This window comes from Ambystoma mexicanum, chromosome 8, assembly GCF_040938575.1.
Source record: "Ambystoma mexicanum isolate Mex_15411 chromosome 8, UKY_AmexF1_1, whole genome shotgun sequence".
Lineage (NCBI taxonomy): Eukaryota > Metazoa > Chordata > Amphibia > Caudata > Ambystomatidae > Ambystoma > Ambystoma mexicanum.
In genome coordinates, this window is record NC_090929.1 from 645113027 (window position 1) to 645132897 (window position 19871).

Consider the following 19871-nt stretch of genomic DNA (forward strand, 5'->3'; position numbering starts at 1 on the left):
ATGCTAAGGAGATTTTTATTCTACAAGCACAAACAAAGTACCAGTTAGATGCCTAAATATGCGCTCTGCTCCAGGTCAATTAAAATATAACAGACAAAACAGTTTTAAACTAACCACGTTATTTCATAAATTCATATTTAACACACCAAAACACTTTTATTTTTGGTAGAATGTAATATTTTCATCACTTCACATATGAAGTCTGTTTGTCCAAAGATGGAAAGTAATTTTCTCCCACATTATCTTATGAGTCTTTAAGACTTGAAAGTACATTTTCAAAAACCAGAGGCCATTGTCTGCCTTCTGCTGAATTGCTTTCTAGTATTTGTAGTTGCCCATTCAAGATCGAGTTGGGGGAGGGATAATGACAAAATTGTACACCTTTTGCCTAACATAATTCAATAAGGATTTATATATTTGTGTGAGTAGCTTACTATGATTTGTGTACTTTTCAAGTCATCTTTATGAAACAGAATTGTTGAAAGCCAAACATGGGTGTTATGAGGGGAAATGATGAGAGGGTAAGTGAGTCATGACTATTTGCCCAGGATGTGGCAAGAGAGGTTGCAATCCTGGAGCCTCGAGAGGTTACTTTCCATGATTGTGGGCATGTGCTACTTTTCAGAGCACAAGTAGAAGAGACATGTGAGTGAACAGCACCCATCCACTTTTTTCGGAGGGTGGCTGTAACCCCTCTGGGGTGTTTCTGAGGCTGGCAAGCTTGCACAAGTGCTTGCCTACCAGGATTTTACCCAGGTTGTCATGTTTCCGGTGCCGACGCTTACCCACAAGACCACATAAAAGTTTCATCAAAGCACATGTCTCGTTTTGGGATTTTGTTTTCATGGGAATATTTCACCGTAGATTGTTGGCTTTAAAATGTGGGCCCCATTTATACTTTTCCAGCACAGTAATTGAACACTTTGTCTCTTAGGTTATTTTTCTGGTGTTGATTAATTGTTTTGAAAGGCCAATGCTCTTTTGTCTTGTGCACATTCTTCTAAGGGGAAAGATCAATTGCACTAAATTTGGATATTTCAGTTTAAGATGTGTTCACTTGCTGTGCTAATATTGATGGGTGCCAGCTTTTGATTTTCGTTATGGGAGCAGAGGTTCCCACACTGTACCCATCCCCAGGTCAAAACACAACATCTTACAGCACATTTTACAGCAGTAATTGGAAAAAAGCCATATGATTTACAGGAAGGTATAAACATATAACTTCTCAGCAACAGTCACCTAACCTGCGGAGTTGGCTTTGCAACATTCTGCGATAGGTTCACCTGCTAGTTCCACACCCACCAAAGAGTTTGGCCTCCTAAACCCCTCCAATCAAGTCTTAGGGGGTACATTGATGAGGCTCCCTTCTCATTTTGAAGTGAGCAGCATTTTGATAATTTTGCAAGACAGCGGTTTAGAGGAGTACAGCAGTCAAACCACATTTTATTTTCGCTTTTGGTCCCCCCCTTGCAAATACTTTGCATAATCTACCCAGGGGAAAAATTACACTCCTGCCCCGTTATTCAAGGAGAACGGTTGCCACTGCTCCCCTCTTCTTCTATGTACTCAATGTATTCAGCTCCTGCACATGTATTCTTGAGCCCCTTACTTTTTTTTTAGGACTTGAGCCCTGTTAATTTTGTTAATGTTTGAAAACCTGTGAAATTGCTTACTCACACTGTCTCAAGACCTCCCAGGTAAATAGTCTCTATTGCACCTAAATGCTGAGCTCTATGCAAGTCTATGCAAACAGGACGAGCATACTCGCCCTTAGCACTTAAGGCGTTAAGGCAATCCTGCAGTAGACACAGCCTGCACCCTCTACCGCAGGCCCAAACCAAGCCCTGACATGACATCCTTGGAACCTGTTTGGAGTTTATTTCCTTTCACAAAGTAATCCTTACCTGTAGCTTCTGAAATAAAAGCATATTGCTAGTTTGGACATATGGACAAATATATATACACAATAGAACAATCTAAATAATCTTGAAACTTCTGCAAAAGCAGCAGTTACATTCAGTTAGCAAAACACAATCACCAGATTTTGGCAATGCCTTCCACAGTCACCTGGTGTTTTGAAACCAAAGTTTCAAAAAGAGCTTTTGCAAACAATATTTCTACCAATTATATCTGGGAAGAGATGTGTTCAAGTGCCGGATTTGCCGACTGGTCTCAAATCCCGGCTTCCGGCTTCGCCACGTAACCAAAGTGTGCGCTCCCAGACAAATAATGTTATGTCACTATGCTTAGCTGTCAAAATTAAAGTCTTTGCAAGGTATCCAGCTCTGCTTCTTTAAAAAAAGGTTCACTCATGCTATTGGCGGCACGACTAAATTGACAGTGACAATTCATGTACTGGACTTCAGTGTATTTGTCCCCTGTCTCACTCGTGGTAACATGTTTTTAATGTAACTTCCCATGATACTTTTGTGTATTAAAGATTCGTTCTGTAATATAATTTTCTGCAGTATCATTGATGTTATATTAATACAAATAAGGGGGCACACACATACATATCTTTTGCTGCCCAGTCCCCTGTAAATCCTAGGGTCGACCTTGTTTGCTGCACAGCTGTCAGTACAGAAGTATGATTTATGCCACACAGAGCCCGATTTATGGAATATCTGCACGGTTCAAAGCCACTTTGCACTGACGACACAAACCCTGATTCATGGAACTGTGTAAAGTGTATTTGTGCCGTGCAAAATGAGTGCAAGTGGTCATTTTTGCAGTACTAAAAAAAAATGACTTTGCACAGTTCCATGAATCGGCGTTTGTGTCGGCAGTGCAAAGTTACTTTTCAGCAGGGCAAAGTCGCTTTGAACCGTGCAAATATTCCATGAATCGGGCTCCCAGTGTCGATAGGAGTGCTCCCCCCCCCCAACCTTTGTCATTGGGTTCATTTGGTATTTGGGGAACAGCAATGGCTAGCTTACATAATGTAACCCCATTACCCTAGCGGTCCTTATTCGGCACCTCCAACAATTACACCTGAGATGTTGCCTCTTCTCAGCAGACCATACACAAGGTCGTTTGTTGTTCACAGCCCAGCCCCCTTACCATCACATCCGCTTCCGGGTCAATAAAGGCGGTTAGCAATGTCACACCTTCCTGTATCTCCATCTCGCACATCTGGAAGACCTGGATGAGAAGTCTGGAAGGTGATGAGGGAGGGCCACTAGTAGAAGGAAGATCGATCCCCGGGTCCGTGCTAAGAAACCTCTGGGTATTAAGCGTGTTATAAATAACATATCATATCATGTCAGTGGCCTTCCCTCGTCACCTTCTGCAGGTACATATGAGGCTATACACCTGATCACCATCAGAGTACTGGAGCTTGCATACCCTAGAGCCACACTGAGACCTGCATTCAAAATGCAAAAACCTGTGTTTATTTACTGCCACCAGTGCACCTTCATCTCAGACACACTGCCCCAGAACAGCGGCACCCACTCTAGAATCCATCTCACCAACTAGACAGACCTTATAGTGAGGCAATCCTATGTAAATGCATGCATCACACGTGTCCTTCGGCTCAGGATGCCATCAACCGTAGTGGAACAACCCTGAACAATAGGGGGCAGCTGAACACCACCACTCTCAGAGGCCCAAATTAGGACTGCCCTGATCCATCAACTCAAGGACGTCATAGATGGTTTTAATCAGGGCGCAAGTCGAGGGTACACGCAGGTTGATGGCGTCTTCCCCTCATTTTTCAGCAGTCCGCCCACTTTTTTCAGAGGGCACCTTAATATGCTAATTTCTGGTGAAGCCACATTCAATTGGTATGTTAATGAGTCCCCCCACTTTTTTTGTTTAGGACTTGACCCCTGCTTTTATTCCCTTTCTAACTTTTATGAAAGTGAAAAATAAGTTGACTACTTTCCTGAAGGATTCTGTTCTCGCCAAATACTGGGGACAGCCAAACTAACATCCATAGACTGCAACTTCAAGGAAAGGAGCAAGGGGACAGAGAATCAGAGGTCTACAATAAACTGGCAGAGGGTGGAAGGTACCATAAGGAGGTGAGAAAGTCATGGAGTTAAGGCCAAGGTAGTCATGCTCGGTGAGACTTGGGACAGGAGGGACAGGAGGGTGCTCCTAAATTGGTAAAGAAGGACTGCATCAGGGCCAAAGTTAAGAGCCTAAGGAAAGTGACCTCTAGTAATGATAATGATGTGTTATTCATATAGCGCCTTTATCCAAAGCACTTTACAAAGCACATATTTACATACAATATCACCCAACCGAAATTGGTACTCATTTATCGACCTCGGAAGGATGAAAGGCTGAGTTGCCTTGCCGGGATTCGAACCTGCAACCTGCAGATCACGCTCAAATCGCAGCAGCAAGCGATCAACCTGCTGAGCTATCTTACCAGCATATAGTACAGCCGTAAGTCAGGAGACTGTGTTCTAAGACCGAGCAGCAGGCAAAAGGTTTAAATGTCATGGGATGTAACTTTGTATGCCATGTTTGACACCTGACCCCTGTTCAAACGAGCTCAGATCGCTGGGTTGTGGTGCTAGGAAGCAGAGTACAGGATAATAAACAAAAAAAGAACAAAACAAACACAGTTGTAGACCTTGGACCCTGGTGCTCTTTTCCCTTACTTCAGACCCTCAGCGCCCCCCTCATGCCCGCTACGTGCCCCCTGACCTCCCTGTAAAAATAAAAAACCTTCAGTGTAATGGGGACATTCCTACAGGACACATGCAGTCAGAGACGTTTTTATGGGAGGGCAAAAGGGGCACTTGCTCAGGGCTCCCATCTTGGACGGGGGCCCCACAAAGCTGCCTGATCTGAAGAAGATTCCATTGTTCACCAGTCCTAAATAGCACATGTCAGTATATTTGATGGGGTGCTGCTGAGGGTCTAAACCCATTGCCTTTCTGTTTTGGCAAGTACATTCTGCCTTGAACAATTCATCATGTATTGTTTTCTGTGTTCACTGTTGTATACATAGTTTGTGCATTCCTTACGGCACAACTCTGTAGCATTCCTTAATTCCTGTGGGAATTATGTTGATCATGTGTAAGAGGCAACGTTGAAATGCATATTGATAAATTTAGTTCCACAATGGTTCAGAGATTAGCTCAGTGTGTGAAGCACCCATTGCAGAGATATGTGCTCATATGCAAAATTAGAATATCACAGTCCAGCAAAGTTAGCTGAGCCTTTCCTATGTCTGAAGTTTATAAACCTGCCTGCTTATGTACTTGGTTTTGCAGAACAACATCTGCTATTATCAGCAATGTACCTGCACCAGATAGGGGTTGCTATGAAAGCTAACATATCATCTGTATGGTGAAGGTCCAGAAATTGGTTTGTTCAGATGGGATGTTGTAAAACGGATGCAATCGCCTCCAACGATGGTATAAACTGTTAGTCCAAGAGGTGAATAAGTATCCAAATTGACGACTATGGAACGAAAGCGTTCATGCTTGTATCCTGGATTTCCCAGCAGTTGATACAGTGATCTTCTTGCACGCTGCTGGTATCGTTTGGCCAATTACTTGATCTTTCTTCTTATGTAGGCCATTTGGGTAGAAGGGTAGGTAGACAGAAGAGAGCGGACCAGATGTTGCAGGCCTCAGGCAAGCATGTTTTGAGGTCTGCTTGTTTGACACAAAAAACGGTTTGCTTTTTGGTAAAAGTCAAAGGTTTTATGCACGTTTATAAATGAAAATGTCACAAGCCATTGTTTTAGGAATATTTAAAACTTAAACATACAAACCCAGATTAAATTTGTTGAATCATATCGATTGGTATGATGGTATTTATTCACTTCCCCTGGTGATGGAGAGAATGAAGCTATAACCATTCCCATTTTGTATTACACCCTTCTATAATATTTTGTTTAAAAGTGGTAATGTTTGGTAATGTGATTTGTGTACTTTCCTAGTCAGTTTTTATAAAATGAGATTGTTTTAGTTTATGTTAAGATCTAAAAAAGAAAGTGTTCAAATGCAGAAATAGCTGAGTTGGCACAAATCCCAGCTCCGCCCATTCACCCCTTAATCAATGTGTGATCCTGGGCATCTCATTTAATCTTTTATTGCCTAACCTCTCAATATTGCCACTCCCTAAACCTTTCAGAATGTGGGTGATTTCCTTCTCATGGAATGATCTTCATAAAATACTTATTCATGGTTTCACTGGCTATAGGGTTGCTTCCACTTTAATAGTGAGCATATTTACATTGCACACCACAGGCATTTGTTCCTTTGATAACTAATGGCAGCATTTTTTAAAAACCATATACCATATCCCACGTCTATTCTCAGTCTGTCTGGATAAAGACACCTTCCTGGTAGCTTCTAATCTGCCTCCACTATCCATGCTGTGGCATTCTCCTTCCTTCCAATTGATGGTGTCTATCCATGCATGAGCACTTTTGTATTTTGTGAGGCAGTTAATGTGAGTTCTCTGTCTATTATGGGTTACATGTACCTTTTACATATGGTCCTGCTTTAATAGTACAGGCTGCATACCTTCCTGGATGCTATTGATAAAAAAGTATCCTGTATATGCTAGAGCAGTAACCTCTTCGTAGACTGCCAATGTTAGTCTTCAAATGCTACTTGTTTATCATTCTGATTATAGCAAGAATGAAGAGGGTAAGGGGACGTAAAGCGAGTAAACGTGCTTATTATGCTGTGAGACAGCATATCAACCTATAGGTTGTGAGTGTGACGCGTGGGGTGGGGGACAGGGGGCGCAACCAGTATTCTTGATCCCTTCATTTCTTTGATTTGGTGAAGGGGGGCCCAAAGATGTCCGTGCCCAGGGCCCCAAACCTCAAAAGTGCTTAAGATGGCCCTGCATGCAGTGACAATGTACGTCTCCAAATACCAGGTGAGTCCCCACCTCAGGGGATGTCTATGTTACTGCTCTATTCGTTCTCCTCTGTGTGTTTTTCTCTGGTCGGACTGCTATCAACGAGGGCTGGGGTGCCTCTAACAAAGCCGGCTCTGACAATGCTACGCTCGTCCACAGAGCGAGAGATATGGAGTTAAAGGCAGTGCACAGAGAGAGAGAGAGAGAGAGAGAGAGAAACAACGCGGCACTTGGATATGTGTTTTCTCCCACTGGTGTTATTTTGTTTTAAGACCGCGTCTCTATCATTTATATGACCCTGTGACGCTGCCTCTTGACATGTCTTTTAATTACCGTGTGCTTATATCTAGCAGCCTGTGTTGTAATCCGTAGCGCCCCCTGCTGGCTCTCAATTTATGGTGGGACAGTGTGTGATACGCCATTTTCTCAGCTGAATCCTGAGTAGTCATAGTTTGTTCAGGAAAAGCTTGCATGTGTACTATGTGTCGTGCAACTCCAGAGATTACTGCAAGAGCCAGAAGACGATGGTGATGAACTGGGCTTGCTGCCTTGCCTGTTTAAAAGGGATACAAATACAAAAACATTTTTTTTTTTTTTAAACTTTGTTTATTTTAAATCAAGGCAGGATGGCAAATACACATATCACGACATATTACAGGCAGTGCTTTTTCAGGATTTTTGATCCCCAGTCCTCATTCCCCCCACCAGGCTTTCTCCCTCCCTCCTCCCTCCAGCCTTCCACCCCTCAGGTTTGGAGGCGGAATTTTCCCTCCTGGGTTATCCAGTTCGCCCCTTAGCGTCTATGTGTCTTCCTCAGGGTTCTCTTGGTGTTTCAGATCCATCGGGCCCTGGTCTGTTTATGGGTCTGGGCGGGGAAGCGCTGGTCGTATTCCAGCACTGGGCTCCAAACATTCTGGAAGCGATGGAGCGTTCCCGCCTGTGCTGCCGACACCTTCTCCGCGATCAGGATGTTCCAGAGTTTAGACCACCATTGGGCTATGTGAGGGCCTTCTGGGGATTTCCAGGCCCTGGCCAACACTGTTTTCCCCGCCAGAAGGCATTGTGTCAATAGCTTAGACCTGGTCCCGGAGCACGGGTAGATTGCGGGGATCGGAGCTCCCAGCAAAACTGGTTCAGGTTCCAGAGGAATCGCCGTTCCCGTAATCTGTGTGATGGTCTCCAGGCATGTCCTCCAGAACTGTCGTATCTTTGGGCAAGCCCACCACATATGGAAGAAGGAGCCTGGGTGGCCACATCCTCTCCAGCAGGCATGATCCACTTGTGGGTTCATGTGTTGAAGTCGAAGGGGCGGGTAATACCACCGGAGGAGCACCTTGTAGGCACATTCCCTATTGGTAACGCAGGTGGAGGAGGTGTGTGTTCTGGTCCATATGTCCACCCAGGTTTGGTCCTCGACCGGATGACCTAAGTCCGCCTCCCATTGAGCCATACAGCGGGTCTTTGTGGACAGGAAGTCCCTTAGGAAGCGTCTATATAGGGTGGATACCCTGCCCCGGGTTGGAAGGTCCCCCAGTGTCAGTTCCAGGGTGGTGGGCGGGCGAGTTGCTGCCTGCAGAGTTTGGGGGTGCGAGCACCAGTGGCGTAGCTGGATATAAGTGAATCTGTCCCTTTCCTGGAGTTGGAACTTCTCCTTACATTGGGCGAAGGTGAGTGGTGTCCCTCCCATATATAGCTGGTCTGTGGTCTCCAGCCCGCCCTTTATCCAGTTCCGGAAATTGCGGGGGTCCGCTCCGGGTTAGAAGGATGGGTTATGGAAGACCGGGGAGCGTGGGCTCAGTCCTCTTGGTACTCCCTTTTGCTTTAGTGCCCAGTCCCAGGAGCTAAGGGTGTGTTTAGTTGATAGAAGAAGGTCTCCCCAGTGTGTTCTGAGGGGGGGCGGGATGTGTGGCAGAAATCGCAAGGGTAGAGGTACTTGTGATTGTTCCAGCTCTACCCACCTGGGGCGGTTTGTTATAAAAGATTTTTTTTTAAACATGCATTGCCCAAGCAAAAGGGATACAAATACAAAAAGAGTTTTTTTTAAAAACATGCATTGCCCAAGCCCATAGATGTGGATTTCTTCTAGCCATTGGACAGGCATTGTGATCAAATACCTAGGTACTCACACCATTTGCCAACTGTTGCCACCTTATGGGTACCAACTGACTCTGTTTGGGTGGGTGATACTGTATGTATATATGTTCTCTGTAAAGTGTTTCGGCGTAAGCCCTTCTTAAATGACACATCATTATCATTATCAACAGGGAGTACCAACATTTGTCATGTATTGCAATATATATACAGGAATTCACATGATATGGCAAACTGCATGGCAGGAATTGCCATCATTTGCTGAGGTAGTGACATACGGCAGTTAATTAATTCATTAATGTATTTATTTATTTGTGTTGCCATTTTTAAAAGGCACCTAACACTGAGGCATCTGGGTGCTGTTTTATGTTAGTGGAGACAGTGCAGCATAAAGTACATACATACATGCGTACAGATTCTGAGTAATGTATACAGTTAACCAGTTCTGGTGAGGATTTAGAATAATGCATATGGTTAACAGTTCTGGTCATAGTAGATATTTCAGGCGGATTGTGAGAGAGAGCTACTTTAGCTGCTCTTGTGTGAATAGCCAGGTTTTCAAGCTTTTAACGAAGGAGCAAAAGGAGGATTCCGATCCTAATGGTAATGGGAGAGCGTTCCAATGTTTGGCAGCTACCACTGGGAAGCTGCGACCCCCTGATTCCTGCCATTAAAAGTCAGGCACTCATACCCCTGTAATCAGACTGGCCCAGAGAGTGTTCATGTGCAACACAACATGCAGTTGGTACTGTTGAATGACGATCACCATGTTGTGCCAGGCTGGCCCACAATTCCTCCTTGATGCATCATTATTTTCTTTTATTAATATAGTGTGTTATAGTTACAAAAACACTTTTCACACTTACATATTAAAATTCAAGTTCAAATACTTCCATAAAAATAATTCTATACTTCTTGGTATACAGATGCATAAGAACAGATCAAAACATACACAACAAAAACATAAAAACATAAGCATAAAAGAGTACACACATTAAAAAATAACCTAGTTCTTATATTAAAGTATCTTACTTAACTTATTCTAAAAAATGTACACCAAAAAACATCTGAACATAAAAGATAGTGATGCACCTGTTCTGAGCCTCTTAATAACAAGATAAGAATTATTTTTCAGGTCTCTTACTTTTACCGCATTAGATGTTCATTTTATATCATTATCATAGTCCTTCATTTTCTAGATTATTAGTTAAAATCGAAGATGAACTTGTGCAGAAAATGAAGGATTACGATGCATCATTATTATAGCATGTTCACTCGGCAAACCACCAGCAAGCATTTGAAATCTGCACAAGGCTTAACCATAATTTTTCACAATCTGGAATGAGAGGCAATCCTTTCTTTGGGGTGGAAGCAAACATGCCGGGAACCTTCTGCCAAGGCAGGCCCATCATCTTTTGTATACACCTTAAGGCATGGGTGTTTCCCAATAAATGTACCCGCCCCTCAATAGATTAATGGAAGGTCTACAGTTGCCCTGGCTTCCCTTACAAGTTGCCTTTTGTTATCAGCAGAATCTCTCATACCTCCACCCCCACTACCCCCAGTACCCTGGAGGAAAGTGCCAAAGGGCCTGTTTGGTAGTATTCGAGTACTGTGTAAACACAAAACCAAGCATCAACCAAGAAGCACTCATTGATTATGAATTTAATTGAAAAACCTTGATCATTTGGACATGAAAGCACTTGTTTGGGAGCAGAGCACATGTGCAGATGGCAAATATATACATTAACCTTTATGTCCACTCCTTCAGCTAGAAGCACCTTTTATGGATCTATGTCAAACGGGCCTGACCACTTGCCCCTCCACAATACAAACTGTGGATACCACCGGAGCTGCTCAAAGACCCTGTCAAATTTCGGGCCAGTGATCTATAGATTTCACAATAGTCCCAGTGGTCAGCAACCTCTCCAAATGTTTTGTACTACACCTACCGTCAGCTCTAACCAGCATTGCAAATGGTGAGGGATCATGGGAGCCGTAGTCCAAAACATCTGGTGAGTCGCAAACTGCAGACCACTTTACTAGGGAGTTGGTGCTTTTATCCATTGAGCTATCTTGATTGTGGTTATTTATTTATAACCCCCTTGCCAGTTTAGGGAGCTTTAAAGCAAAACAGTATCACATACTTAGAAAGAAAATAGGTAGTTTAAAAAAAAACTATTAAGTTTGTTGAGCAAAGAGCATTAATTTCATTTTCATTTTCCAGTTAATTGCTAGACATTTCTATGGTTCTGAAAATGACAATGGGTACTTAAGTACTGGCAGTCAGGCTAAGAGCCGACTTGGAATAGCAGTGGTGTAATTCTGCATCTGAACTTTAACAGCCATGGGATAAGGTGGATGTTAAGTTTCTAGTGCAAGCTCTGCAATATTATAATACACAATGCTACTCTGCAGTAGACGATACACCAACGATGAGTTGCTTGTACTTGAAAAGCCCCAAGTGTGTAGAGAATGTCATTATATATCTGGAGTCTGGATGCAGCTCTATCTGATGGTAGCCTTTGTTTAAATCAAGTTTTGAAAATACTTTTGCCCTGTGCAGCAAGTGCATCATATCAGTCATTTGGGGCGCCAGGTGTCGTTCTCTTTCTATCGCCACATTGGTGGCTCTCATATCTACGCACATCTGAATGCTAGTGTTGTTTTCCTTCTTTGGCACGGGTACTATGGGAGAGACCCAGGGTGTGGATCCCAATGCTGCTTCAATTATTTCTTGTTCCAGTAAGGACTGTAGCTCGTCCTCCACATGTCTTTGAATACTAAGGGGTATACCCCGATAGTGTTTGGCCATCGGTTGCAGTTGAGTGTTTATGTGTAGCTTGATTTGTTTGCTTTTAAGGTTTCCAAGTCCTTTGAATAATGCTGGGAACATTTTCTTTATCATTTCCTTCGGGCTGGACGAGTATGCAGACATGATCTGGTACATTACGTGTATTAAACCCATCTGGATGGCTGACCGAAAACTGAGAATGCTTCCCCCTGGAACTTCTTATTTAACCACGTATCTCCTTATATATGCATGTGGCCGTAAACATTCCTAAGCAGTCAAGGGGTTTATTTATGCCATATGGGCATATGTCTGTGTCCGCTTTGTTCAATTATTTCCTTTTGGAGAGTGATTTGTATGTTTCCTCATTGATGACAATCTATCCATATACACATCTACTTTGTATAGACCGACTTACTTATTCCTGGTCTTGGTCTGTATTTCCACTTTTAGTGTGTGCCACTATGCCAGTTACCTACGCCTCACTCTGCACACAACTGTCGACATAGCATCCACCTGCAAGGTAATATAATACCTCTCAGTCTAGGCCCTTGCCACATCATAATGCCTAAAAATACGCCTCTGCGACGTAATCATCGGACAATCCCATTCATAATGGTGTAATAAGTAAGTCGGTCTATACAAAGTAGATGTGTATATGGATAGATTGTCCTTATTATGAACCTATAGGTTGACTCTGGGTTCTATTGCTTCCTAGGTCCTAATTTGTGCCGCTTCTTAAATGAAATAGGAGTTGGCTCATCTGAGCTTCTAAATTTAGTTCCTTCGAGCACTTGGGACTTACCCCCAGCATTTGGGCCACCTCCATCAATTGCATTTTGGAGGTGACTGTGAGTTCTCATAATCATTTTTGGTTGTTTTGCATAGGTTGAATATGCTGTGGAAAAGAAATGAGGCTGGGTTATAAAATTTGTGTTTATATGTTTGTTGTCGGTAGTATGGAACTGTGAATGTGTTGAGGACATCTTCCGCCAATAAACATCGCGACAATGAAGAGACGGTCACTCTTGTTTGTTTGTTTTTCTGTCCTGAAGAAGGTCAAGAATATTGGGAGTCTTATTTGTTGGCCTGGAATTGACCAAAACATATGTAGACAGAGTCTATGAGAAAATACCATTGGACTTAAATGCATACCACGAAGGAATAAGGATGCAAAACAAAGAACATTACATTATATATAGGGTGACAATAGAGACTTGATTTTGTGTTGTTTGTCTTGTGTACCATATACTTTGGTGAAAGATTGTATGTGTCTAGGTACGAGTGGGTAGGAAAGGTGGCAAATAGTAGATGTTTTAGATAAGATTAATTCTGTACAGTATCCATGTAATTTTGATTTTGATGTTGATAGTGATATAATTAGTGAAATTAAATATATATTTTTGTAAGCATTTTTGTTGTAGAGTGTGTTAATCCAGCTTGTATACCAAGATCCATTTTTTGAGTGTGTCATGAGGTATACTTATTCGTCCATCATGCTATGGGGTGAGGGACAGCTGTCCTCCTATTGTGGATCTTCTGGCTTTCCTAGGGTCATGTATAACATGGTGTGGAGAGGTGGCTTGGGGCCTGTGGCAGGAATGACCTGCCTTCTCTGCATTCAATTTGAAAATAATTCTGTCACCCCTCCCTTTGCTGCATCTTTGTCGTATGGCTGGGCATGGGCCTTTGTGAGTAAAGGAGAAACTGCATCTGTGATATAATGGCGAGGGGTTATGTCATTGGATTTCCAGGGTGGTGGTGTCTCTGGCTTGCGGAGCATGAAGGTGTTAGTGTATAATACTGCAACTTGTTTGTGTTGCTTGGATGATTCGATGGCGGCAGCCTGCGAATCAATGCATTCAAAGATTCCTGTGAGTTCAATGATGTCCCCTAGAGATTTTTCAGGAGGTTTTTATGGAGGGTCGAGCACATACATCCTTCATTTCTGCCTAGACGAGTGGCCTCATGGTTGAAATGGTGCTGAATTGGCAGGGAGTGGCTTCTTTTTGTAAACGGTACACACATTTGTTGATTGTCTAATGCTGCTTGGAGTGTGGGCTGAGGAGTAGAGATGGTGGATTGAGTGGGCCGTAGGCTGGAAGAGGACACCGCTTGGAGCGCGGGCTGCTCTGTAGCTGATGGAGCTAGCCTAGGTGGCCGGTCTTCAGTCCCGGCTCGTCGGCAGGTTGTTGTACTCCTGAGGCGCAGCATAGTGGCGCCTTCAGTAGCGACACAGGCACCATCAGGCTGCATGCATATATGTTTATTTTCTTTTCCTTCTCTTTGTGGACAGTGCAACCTTTTTCTTTCTGTGTTCCCGTTGGAGTCCCTCTCCCTTGGTATCCCCTTCTTTTCTGTCCCACTGGTCTCAATCCGAAGATTGCACAGTTCCCCTCGACACCGGTATGGGAGCAGATGGAGGACATGACACAGACCAGTCCCACTGAGCTGTGCATTCGTGGGAGGACGGCTGCAGGGAGAGAGTTGATTGACAGCTCTCTACACAAGTCTCCTCTATGACTGTTCGCCATAAGAGGCCTTGAGAGCTCTGATATTCAGAACCCAAGCATGCATTGCTCTGTCCATGCCAGGGAACTGAATTAAAGATGCCTGTTGGATCTGCCATGGAGCAGTGTTTGGTAGTGCCACCATGTGCCTAAAGAGACAGCATCCTAGCAGTCCCCTCATGTGCCTGTATGTTATCTGCACCCTGCCCCCACCAGGGGGCCTCTAGGCATGTCCTGCTGTGCCTGTTGGGCATAGAGTGGCTGGTGCTTCCTGCACAGTGCTTCCGTGAGCCAGCCTCAGAGCCAACTCTCTCTGAGGCAGCTGATGGAAGCACTTTTCTTTCCTCAGTCTCAGCCCCTCCATAACGGGTACCACTCATTCACCCATTACGGACAGACCTCCAATGGATTTTTAAGTTCATTTAGAATTAAAAAGCTTAATTTTTTGGGAAAACCATGGGCCTCATTACGATGTTGCCGGCCCGGAAACAAGGGTGCCAGTAAGCTCACCGACACCTTTGTTTCCGGACCAGCAAACCACAAGTCTGCCTGCCGGAGCCGCTGTACCCAACAGGTCTGACACTGGCCATGGTAGGCCGACTTGTCACAGGAGCACCGACACCATTGTCAACGGTGCTGATGCTTCCGTGTCCCCACTCTCATAGAGTCCATTAGGATTCTATGGGAATGGGGATTAACAAATGTACCAACGCCTGACTTTTCCAATCAGGTGCCGGTAAATGATTACGGGTCGGGCGGCAACCCGCCGGTAGCACCGGCAGGGTTACTGCCGGACCCGTATTGAGGCCCATTGACTTTTTGAAAGGTGATTCTCCACTGACAGACAAAGACGAGTGGTGATAAATAATCAAGTGATTTGGAAAATTGCACAGGGACTGAAAGGGAACAAAATGTGGGGATTCATTTGTAAAAAAAAAAAGTTATCAAAAGTGAATCTATATGTATTTGAGTGTAATGTTCATCCGAGTTTTTTTCTTTTGTTGCAGGTGTTTGGTGTGATGTTGCTCCAATGCTTACTGCAGCTCCTTTGCTGTATCGCCATCACTGAAGGTGACTCTATTTCTGATGTTGATGCAATGGTAGATGAAGACTGTTGGAAGATTCATTGGGCTAGATACTCAAAAAAGATTACAAATAAAAATTGCTCTTGTTGGTTTTGGTGCATTTGGTGGCGCCAAACCATGGCTAACAGAAAAGGAAGCATGGGATTGTGTGAACCAGGATATCTGGTTGGCATGGTAACTGGCAATGCTTGAGCATGAAACCGAAAAATCCCGAATTGCTATTGCCTATGTCCCTGCACCATTTAAACAAATTGGTGCATGTTTTACAATGATCCTGCCAATCCAAGACCTGTTTAAAAGCATATGTTTTCCTCTCTAGTCCAGTTCGGAGTGGTCCTTCGTTTGCCGCCCTCTGAGTCTGTGTGTGCTGAGCTCCTTTCCAGTCCTTTCTCAACATGGCCATTTACCCACCCGCTGATACATTCACCATGGTCCCCTTTCCCAGCCTTCTTCCCTACCCAAAGGGCCACTCCTGCAAAACAACATTGTGCCCCCACCCGATCCCGAAGTGCTCTTGACCCCTCCTTCCACTGGGGTCGGTAAGAAGGAACATTCCGAGGAGCTGGGGGCTGAATCAGAGTCTGGTGGTGGGATGACTCCAGAGCTAAAACGCAGATGAGAAGGTACATGTAGAAGAAAACCTTTGTGTGTCTTTGCTTGCAGGACTTTGAGAAGTTCTATATGTATGTCTATGCATGAGTACATGATATGATATGATGTGGCATTTATAACGCACCTGTACACAAGTGTTTCGTGACGTGACAAGGAGGGGGAAACAAAGGGAGGACAAAATAACGATCGTACTAGAGTTGTGTCATTCAGATCTTGCAAGTGCGATGAAGGGGGAAGGGGAGAAGTGCTGGGGGTGAGGGGGAAACAAAGGGAGGACAAAATAACGATCGTACTAGAGTTGTGTCATTCAGATCTTGCAAGTGTGATGAAGGGAGAAGGGGAGGAGTGCTGGGGGGCAGGGGGAAACAAAGGGAGGACAAAATAACGATCGTACTAGAGTTGTGTCATTCAGACCTTGCAAGTGCGATGAAGGGGGAAGGGGAGAAGTGCTGGGGAGGGGAATGTTAAGTGCAGTTAACTCAAAAGTGCAGCCAGCGGATGGCTCATAAGTGCAGAGAGAAGGGACTGTAGGGTTGCAGATACAGACCCTTAAGGGCTGGGGAGCCCGGAAGCAGTGCGAGGGCAACATGACATGCAGGAGCCTGGGCCCGAGTTCAGAGGGTGACCATGTGACCAGTGCGCGGAGCAGTCAGGTGCATCAGAAGGGGAGAGGAAGAGAGAAAGCGGAAGCAAAAAGAAAGGTCTTGAGTTGCTTCCCGAACCAGAGGTGGTTCTGCTCAAGTTTGAAAGAGGCAGGGAGGCTGTTCCAGAGAGAGGCCCCAGCCGAGGAGTTCTGTTATGTGTGAGAGAGTGGATCATTTGCATATTGCCAATGTAATTGTTTGCCTTTGAGTGATTTATAACGATAAACCTACGTGAGTGAGGCAAACTGTGCTACAGCCCTGATTCCTTTTCTTACTAATAGGGGACTGGATTTCCAGTTTCCAGGCAGCGAGTCTGCTCGATTTGATAACCACAAGAAGTGGGGTTGGAGCTTTAAGGGGGTCTCTCTCAGCGACCTTGTCTTGCCAGAAGTAGGCATCAGGTCAGTGAAGACAGGTCCCCTCGATGCCCGTCTGTGCTTCATCGTGGGTAGTGAGGGTTGCATTTGCCTTGTGTACGTGTCCACTGTTGAGGAGCATGTGGTGCTTTTACAGGATACCTGGTTTTACATTGCATGAGTGCAGTGTTTAATTTGTGGGGGTGTTTGCCAGGGCTCAGCCCTCGCACTTATTTCTGAACCACAGCACTTATTGTCTCAGACTCAGATTGATCATGAAGTACCGATAGCCAGAGCATCCTTCAACCCCAATTCATTTATTTTATTTATTGCTCATTTCTTTCTGCGCACTATACAGCAAAATTGTGTTTCGAGGCTCACAAGACAAGGAGGGAAGGTATAGGGAAAAGGAGCAAAGTACAAAATAGAAACAAAAAAACGTTCCTAAAAGGTCCAGAAACATTTGCAACGTGCAATTACTAATAAACAAAAATGAGAGAAAGGCAGTGGTGAAGGAAGGACAGCAGGGGTGCAGACAAACCAAACATTCTGACTAGGTTGTGAGACGATTTGGAATGTGCCAGTGCTGAACATGAAAAAGGGAGAGAGGGTGAGGAAAAGGAAGTGCAGGAGGGGAAAGGCGAGAAGTACAAAACAGCAAAAAAACATGTAAACGGCAGGGACAAGTAGGCAGATTGCATTAGGTAACCAATGCAAATTGTGATAATCAGGTAGTTGAATGCGCTACATCAGACATGCAGACAACAATTAGGACTAAACAGGTAAGTGACTGCAACCTGGAAAAACCACACCTCATGGAATGAGGGGCTACATAAAGCATGCAGACAACAATCAGGTCTAAACAGGTAAGTGACAGCAACCAGGAAAAGCTACGCCTCATGGAATGAGGGGCTACATGAGGCATGCAGACAACAATCAGGTCTAAACAGGTGACTGGAACCTGGAAAAGCCACGTCTCATGGAATGAGGGGCTACGTCAGGCATGCAGACAACAATCAGGTCTAAACAGGTAAGTGACTGCAACCTGGAAAAGCCACGCCTCATGGAATGAGGGGCCACATCAGGCATGCAGACAACAATCAGGTCTAAACTGGTAAGTGACTGGAACCTGGAAAAGCCTAGCCTCATGGAATGAGGGGCTACATCAGGCATGCAGACAACAATCAGGTCTAAACAGGTAAGTGACTGCAACCTGGAAAAGCCACGCCTCATGGAATGAGAGGCTACATCAGGCATGCAGACAACAATTAGGTCTAAACAGTTAAGTGACTGCAACCTGGAAAAGCCACGCCTCATGGAATGAGGGGCTACATCAAGCATGCAGACAACAATCAGGTCTAAACAGGTAAGTGACAGCAACCAGGAAAAGCTACGCCTCATGGAATGAGGGCCTACATGAGGCATGCAGACAACAATCAGGTCTAAACAGGTGACTGCAACCTGGAAAAGCCACATCTCATGGAATGAGGGGCTATGTCAGGCATGCAGAAAACAATCCGGTCTAAACAGGTAAGTGACTGCAACCACGAAAAGCTGCACCTCATGGAATGAGGGGCTACATCAAGCATGCAGACAACAATCAGGTCTAAACAGGTAAGTGACAGCAACCAGGAAAAGCTACGCTTCATGGAATGAGGGGCTACATGAGGCATGCAGACAACAATCAGGTCTAAACAGGTGACTGGAACCTGGAAAAGCCACATCTCATGGAATGAGGGGCTACGTCAGGCATGCAGACAACAATCAGGTCTAAACAGGTAAGTGACTGCAACCAGGAAAAGCCACGCCTCATGGAATGAGGGGCTACATCAGGCATGCAGACAACAATCAAGTCCAAACAGGTAAGTGCCTGCAACCTGGAAAAGCCACGCCTCGTGGAATGAGGGGCCACATCAGGCATGCAAACAACAATCAGGTCTAAACTGGTAAGTGACTGGAACCTGGAAAAGCTAAGCCTCATGGAATGAGGGGCTACATCAGGCATGCAGACAACAATCAGGTCTAAACAGGTAAAAACAGGTAAGTGACTGCAACCTGGAAAAGCCACACCTCATGGAATGAGGGGCTACATCAGACCTCATGGAATGAGGGGCTACATCAGGCATGCAGACAACAAAAAGGAGTGAAGAATGGAGCTAGAAAGCTTAGGGCAGAGGGGGAGAGAGCAGATAACAAGGAACTGTGAAGTGAGGGTCAAGGAGGGAAGGCAGCAGCGGGCGAGAAAGCAATACAGTAAGAGGCAAGAAAAGTAAAAGAGACAATGGAGTACTGGAGGCAGAGATGCAGGGGCTAACGAGTACAATATGTTGTGGACAAGGCGGAAGTCTGATCAACACGAAGGTGGGGTGGGGTAACAACAAATATGCAGCAACATAGTAGGAACACTGGGCTGGATGAGCAAGAGGAAAGCCGCAAGGGCGACAATGGGCAGGTAGGCAGTTAAAGAAAGTCCAGATGGCGGAGGACGGAGGACAGAACTGGTGGCCCAGTCTTATTGAGCAGATGAAGAGGTGGAACAGCTGGGAAAGGCAGGCAGGAGGCAAGGAGCACAGGAGCGGTGGTAGTGCAGTAAAATGTTAGCCCCAATACTGTAATGAACAGTGGTACAGGTAACGGGGTGATCAACAATAAACATCAATGCTGTGGCAGTGATTAAGATAGGAATAAGTAGCAGGAAGTAAAAAAGGGGAGGGGTGAGCCAGCAGAGAGGGGATGAAGCCCCTCCTTACATAGGTGGGGTAGGTGCATCAGCAGACCGACACAGGAGGTGTGCGACTGGTAAGAGTGGAAAAAGCAGGTCATCAGGGTAGAAATTACATGGGGACTCGCCAGGCTGCCAGAAGCCACAGCGGCACAAACAGGATATGGTCCTTGAACAAGGTCCTTACACCTGCCCACTAGTAGGACCATCCGCCTGTGTC

General features: G+C 44.9%; 1 protein-coding gene across 1 annotated transcript in view; it reads left to right on the forward strand.

The window, feature by feature from the left end:
- LOC138472361 (trypsin-3-like) overlaps window positions 1-19871 on the forward strand; it is a 192989-nt gene that overhangs the window by 98261 nt on the left and 74857 nt on the right. Inside the window, exon 3 of the mRNA XM_069610497.1 lies at window positions 15240-15303. Coding sequence (XP_069466598.1) covers window positions 15240-15303 — 64 coding nt within the window. The remainder of the gene's footprint in view (window positions 1-15239; window positions 15304-19871) is intronic.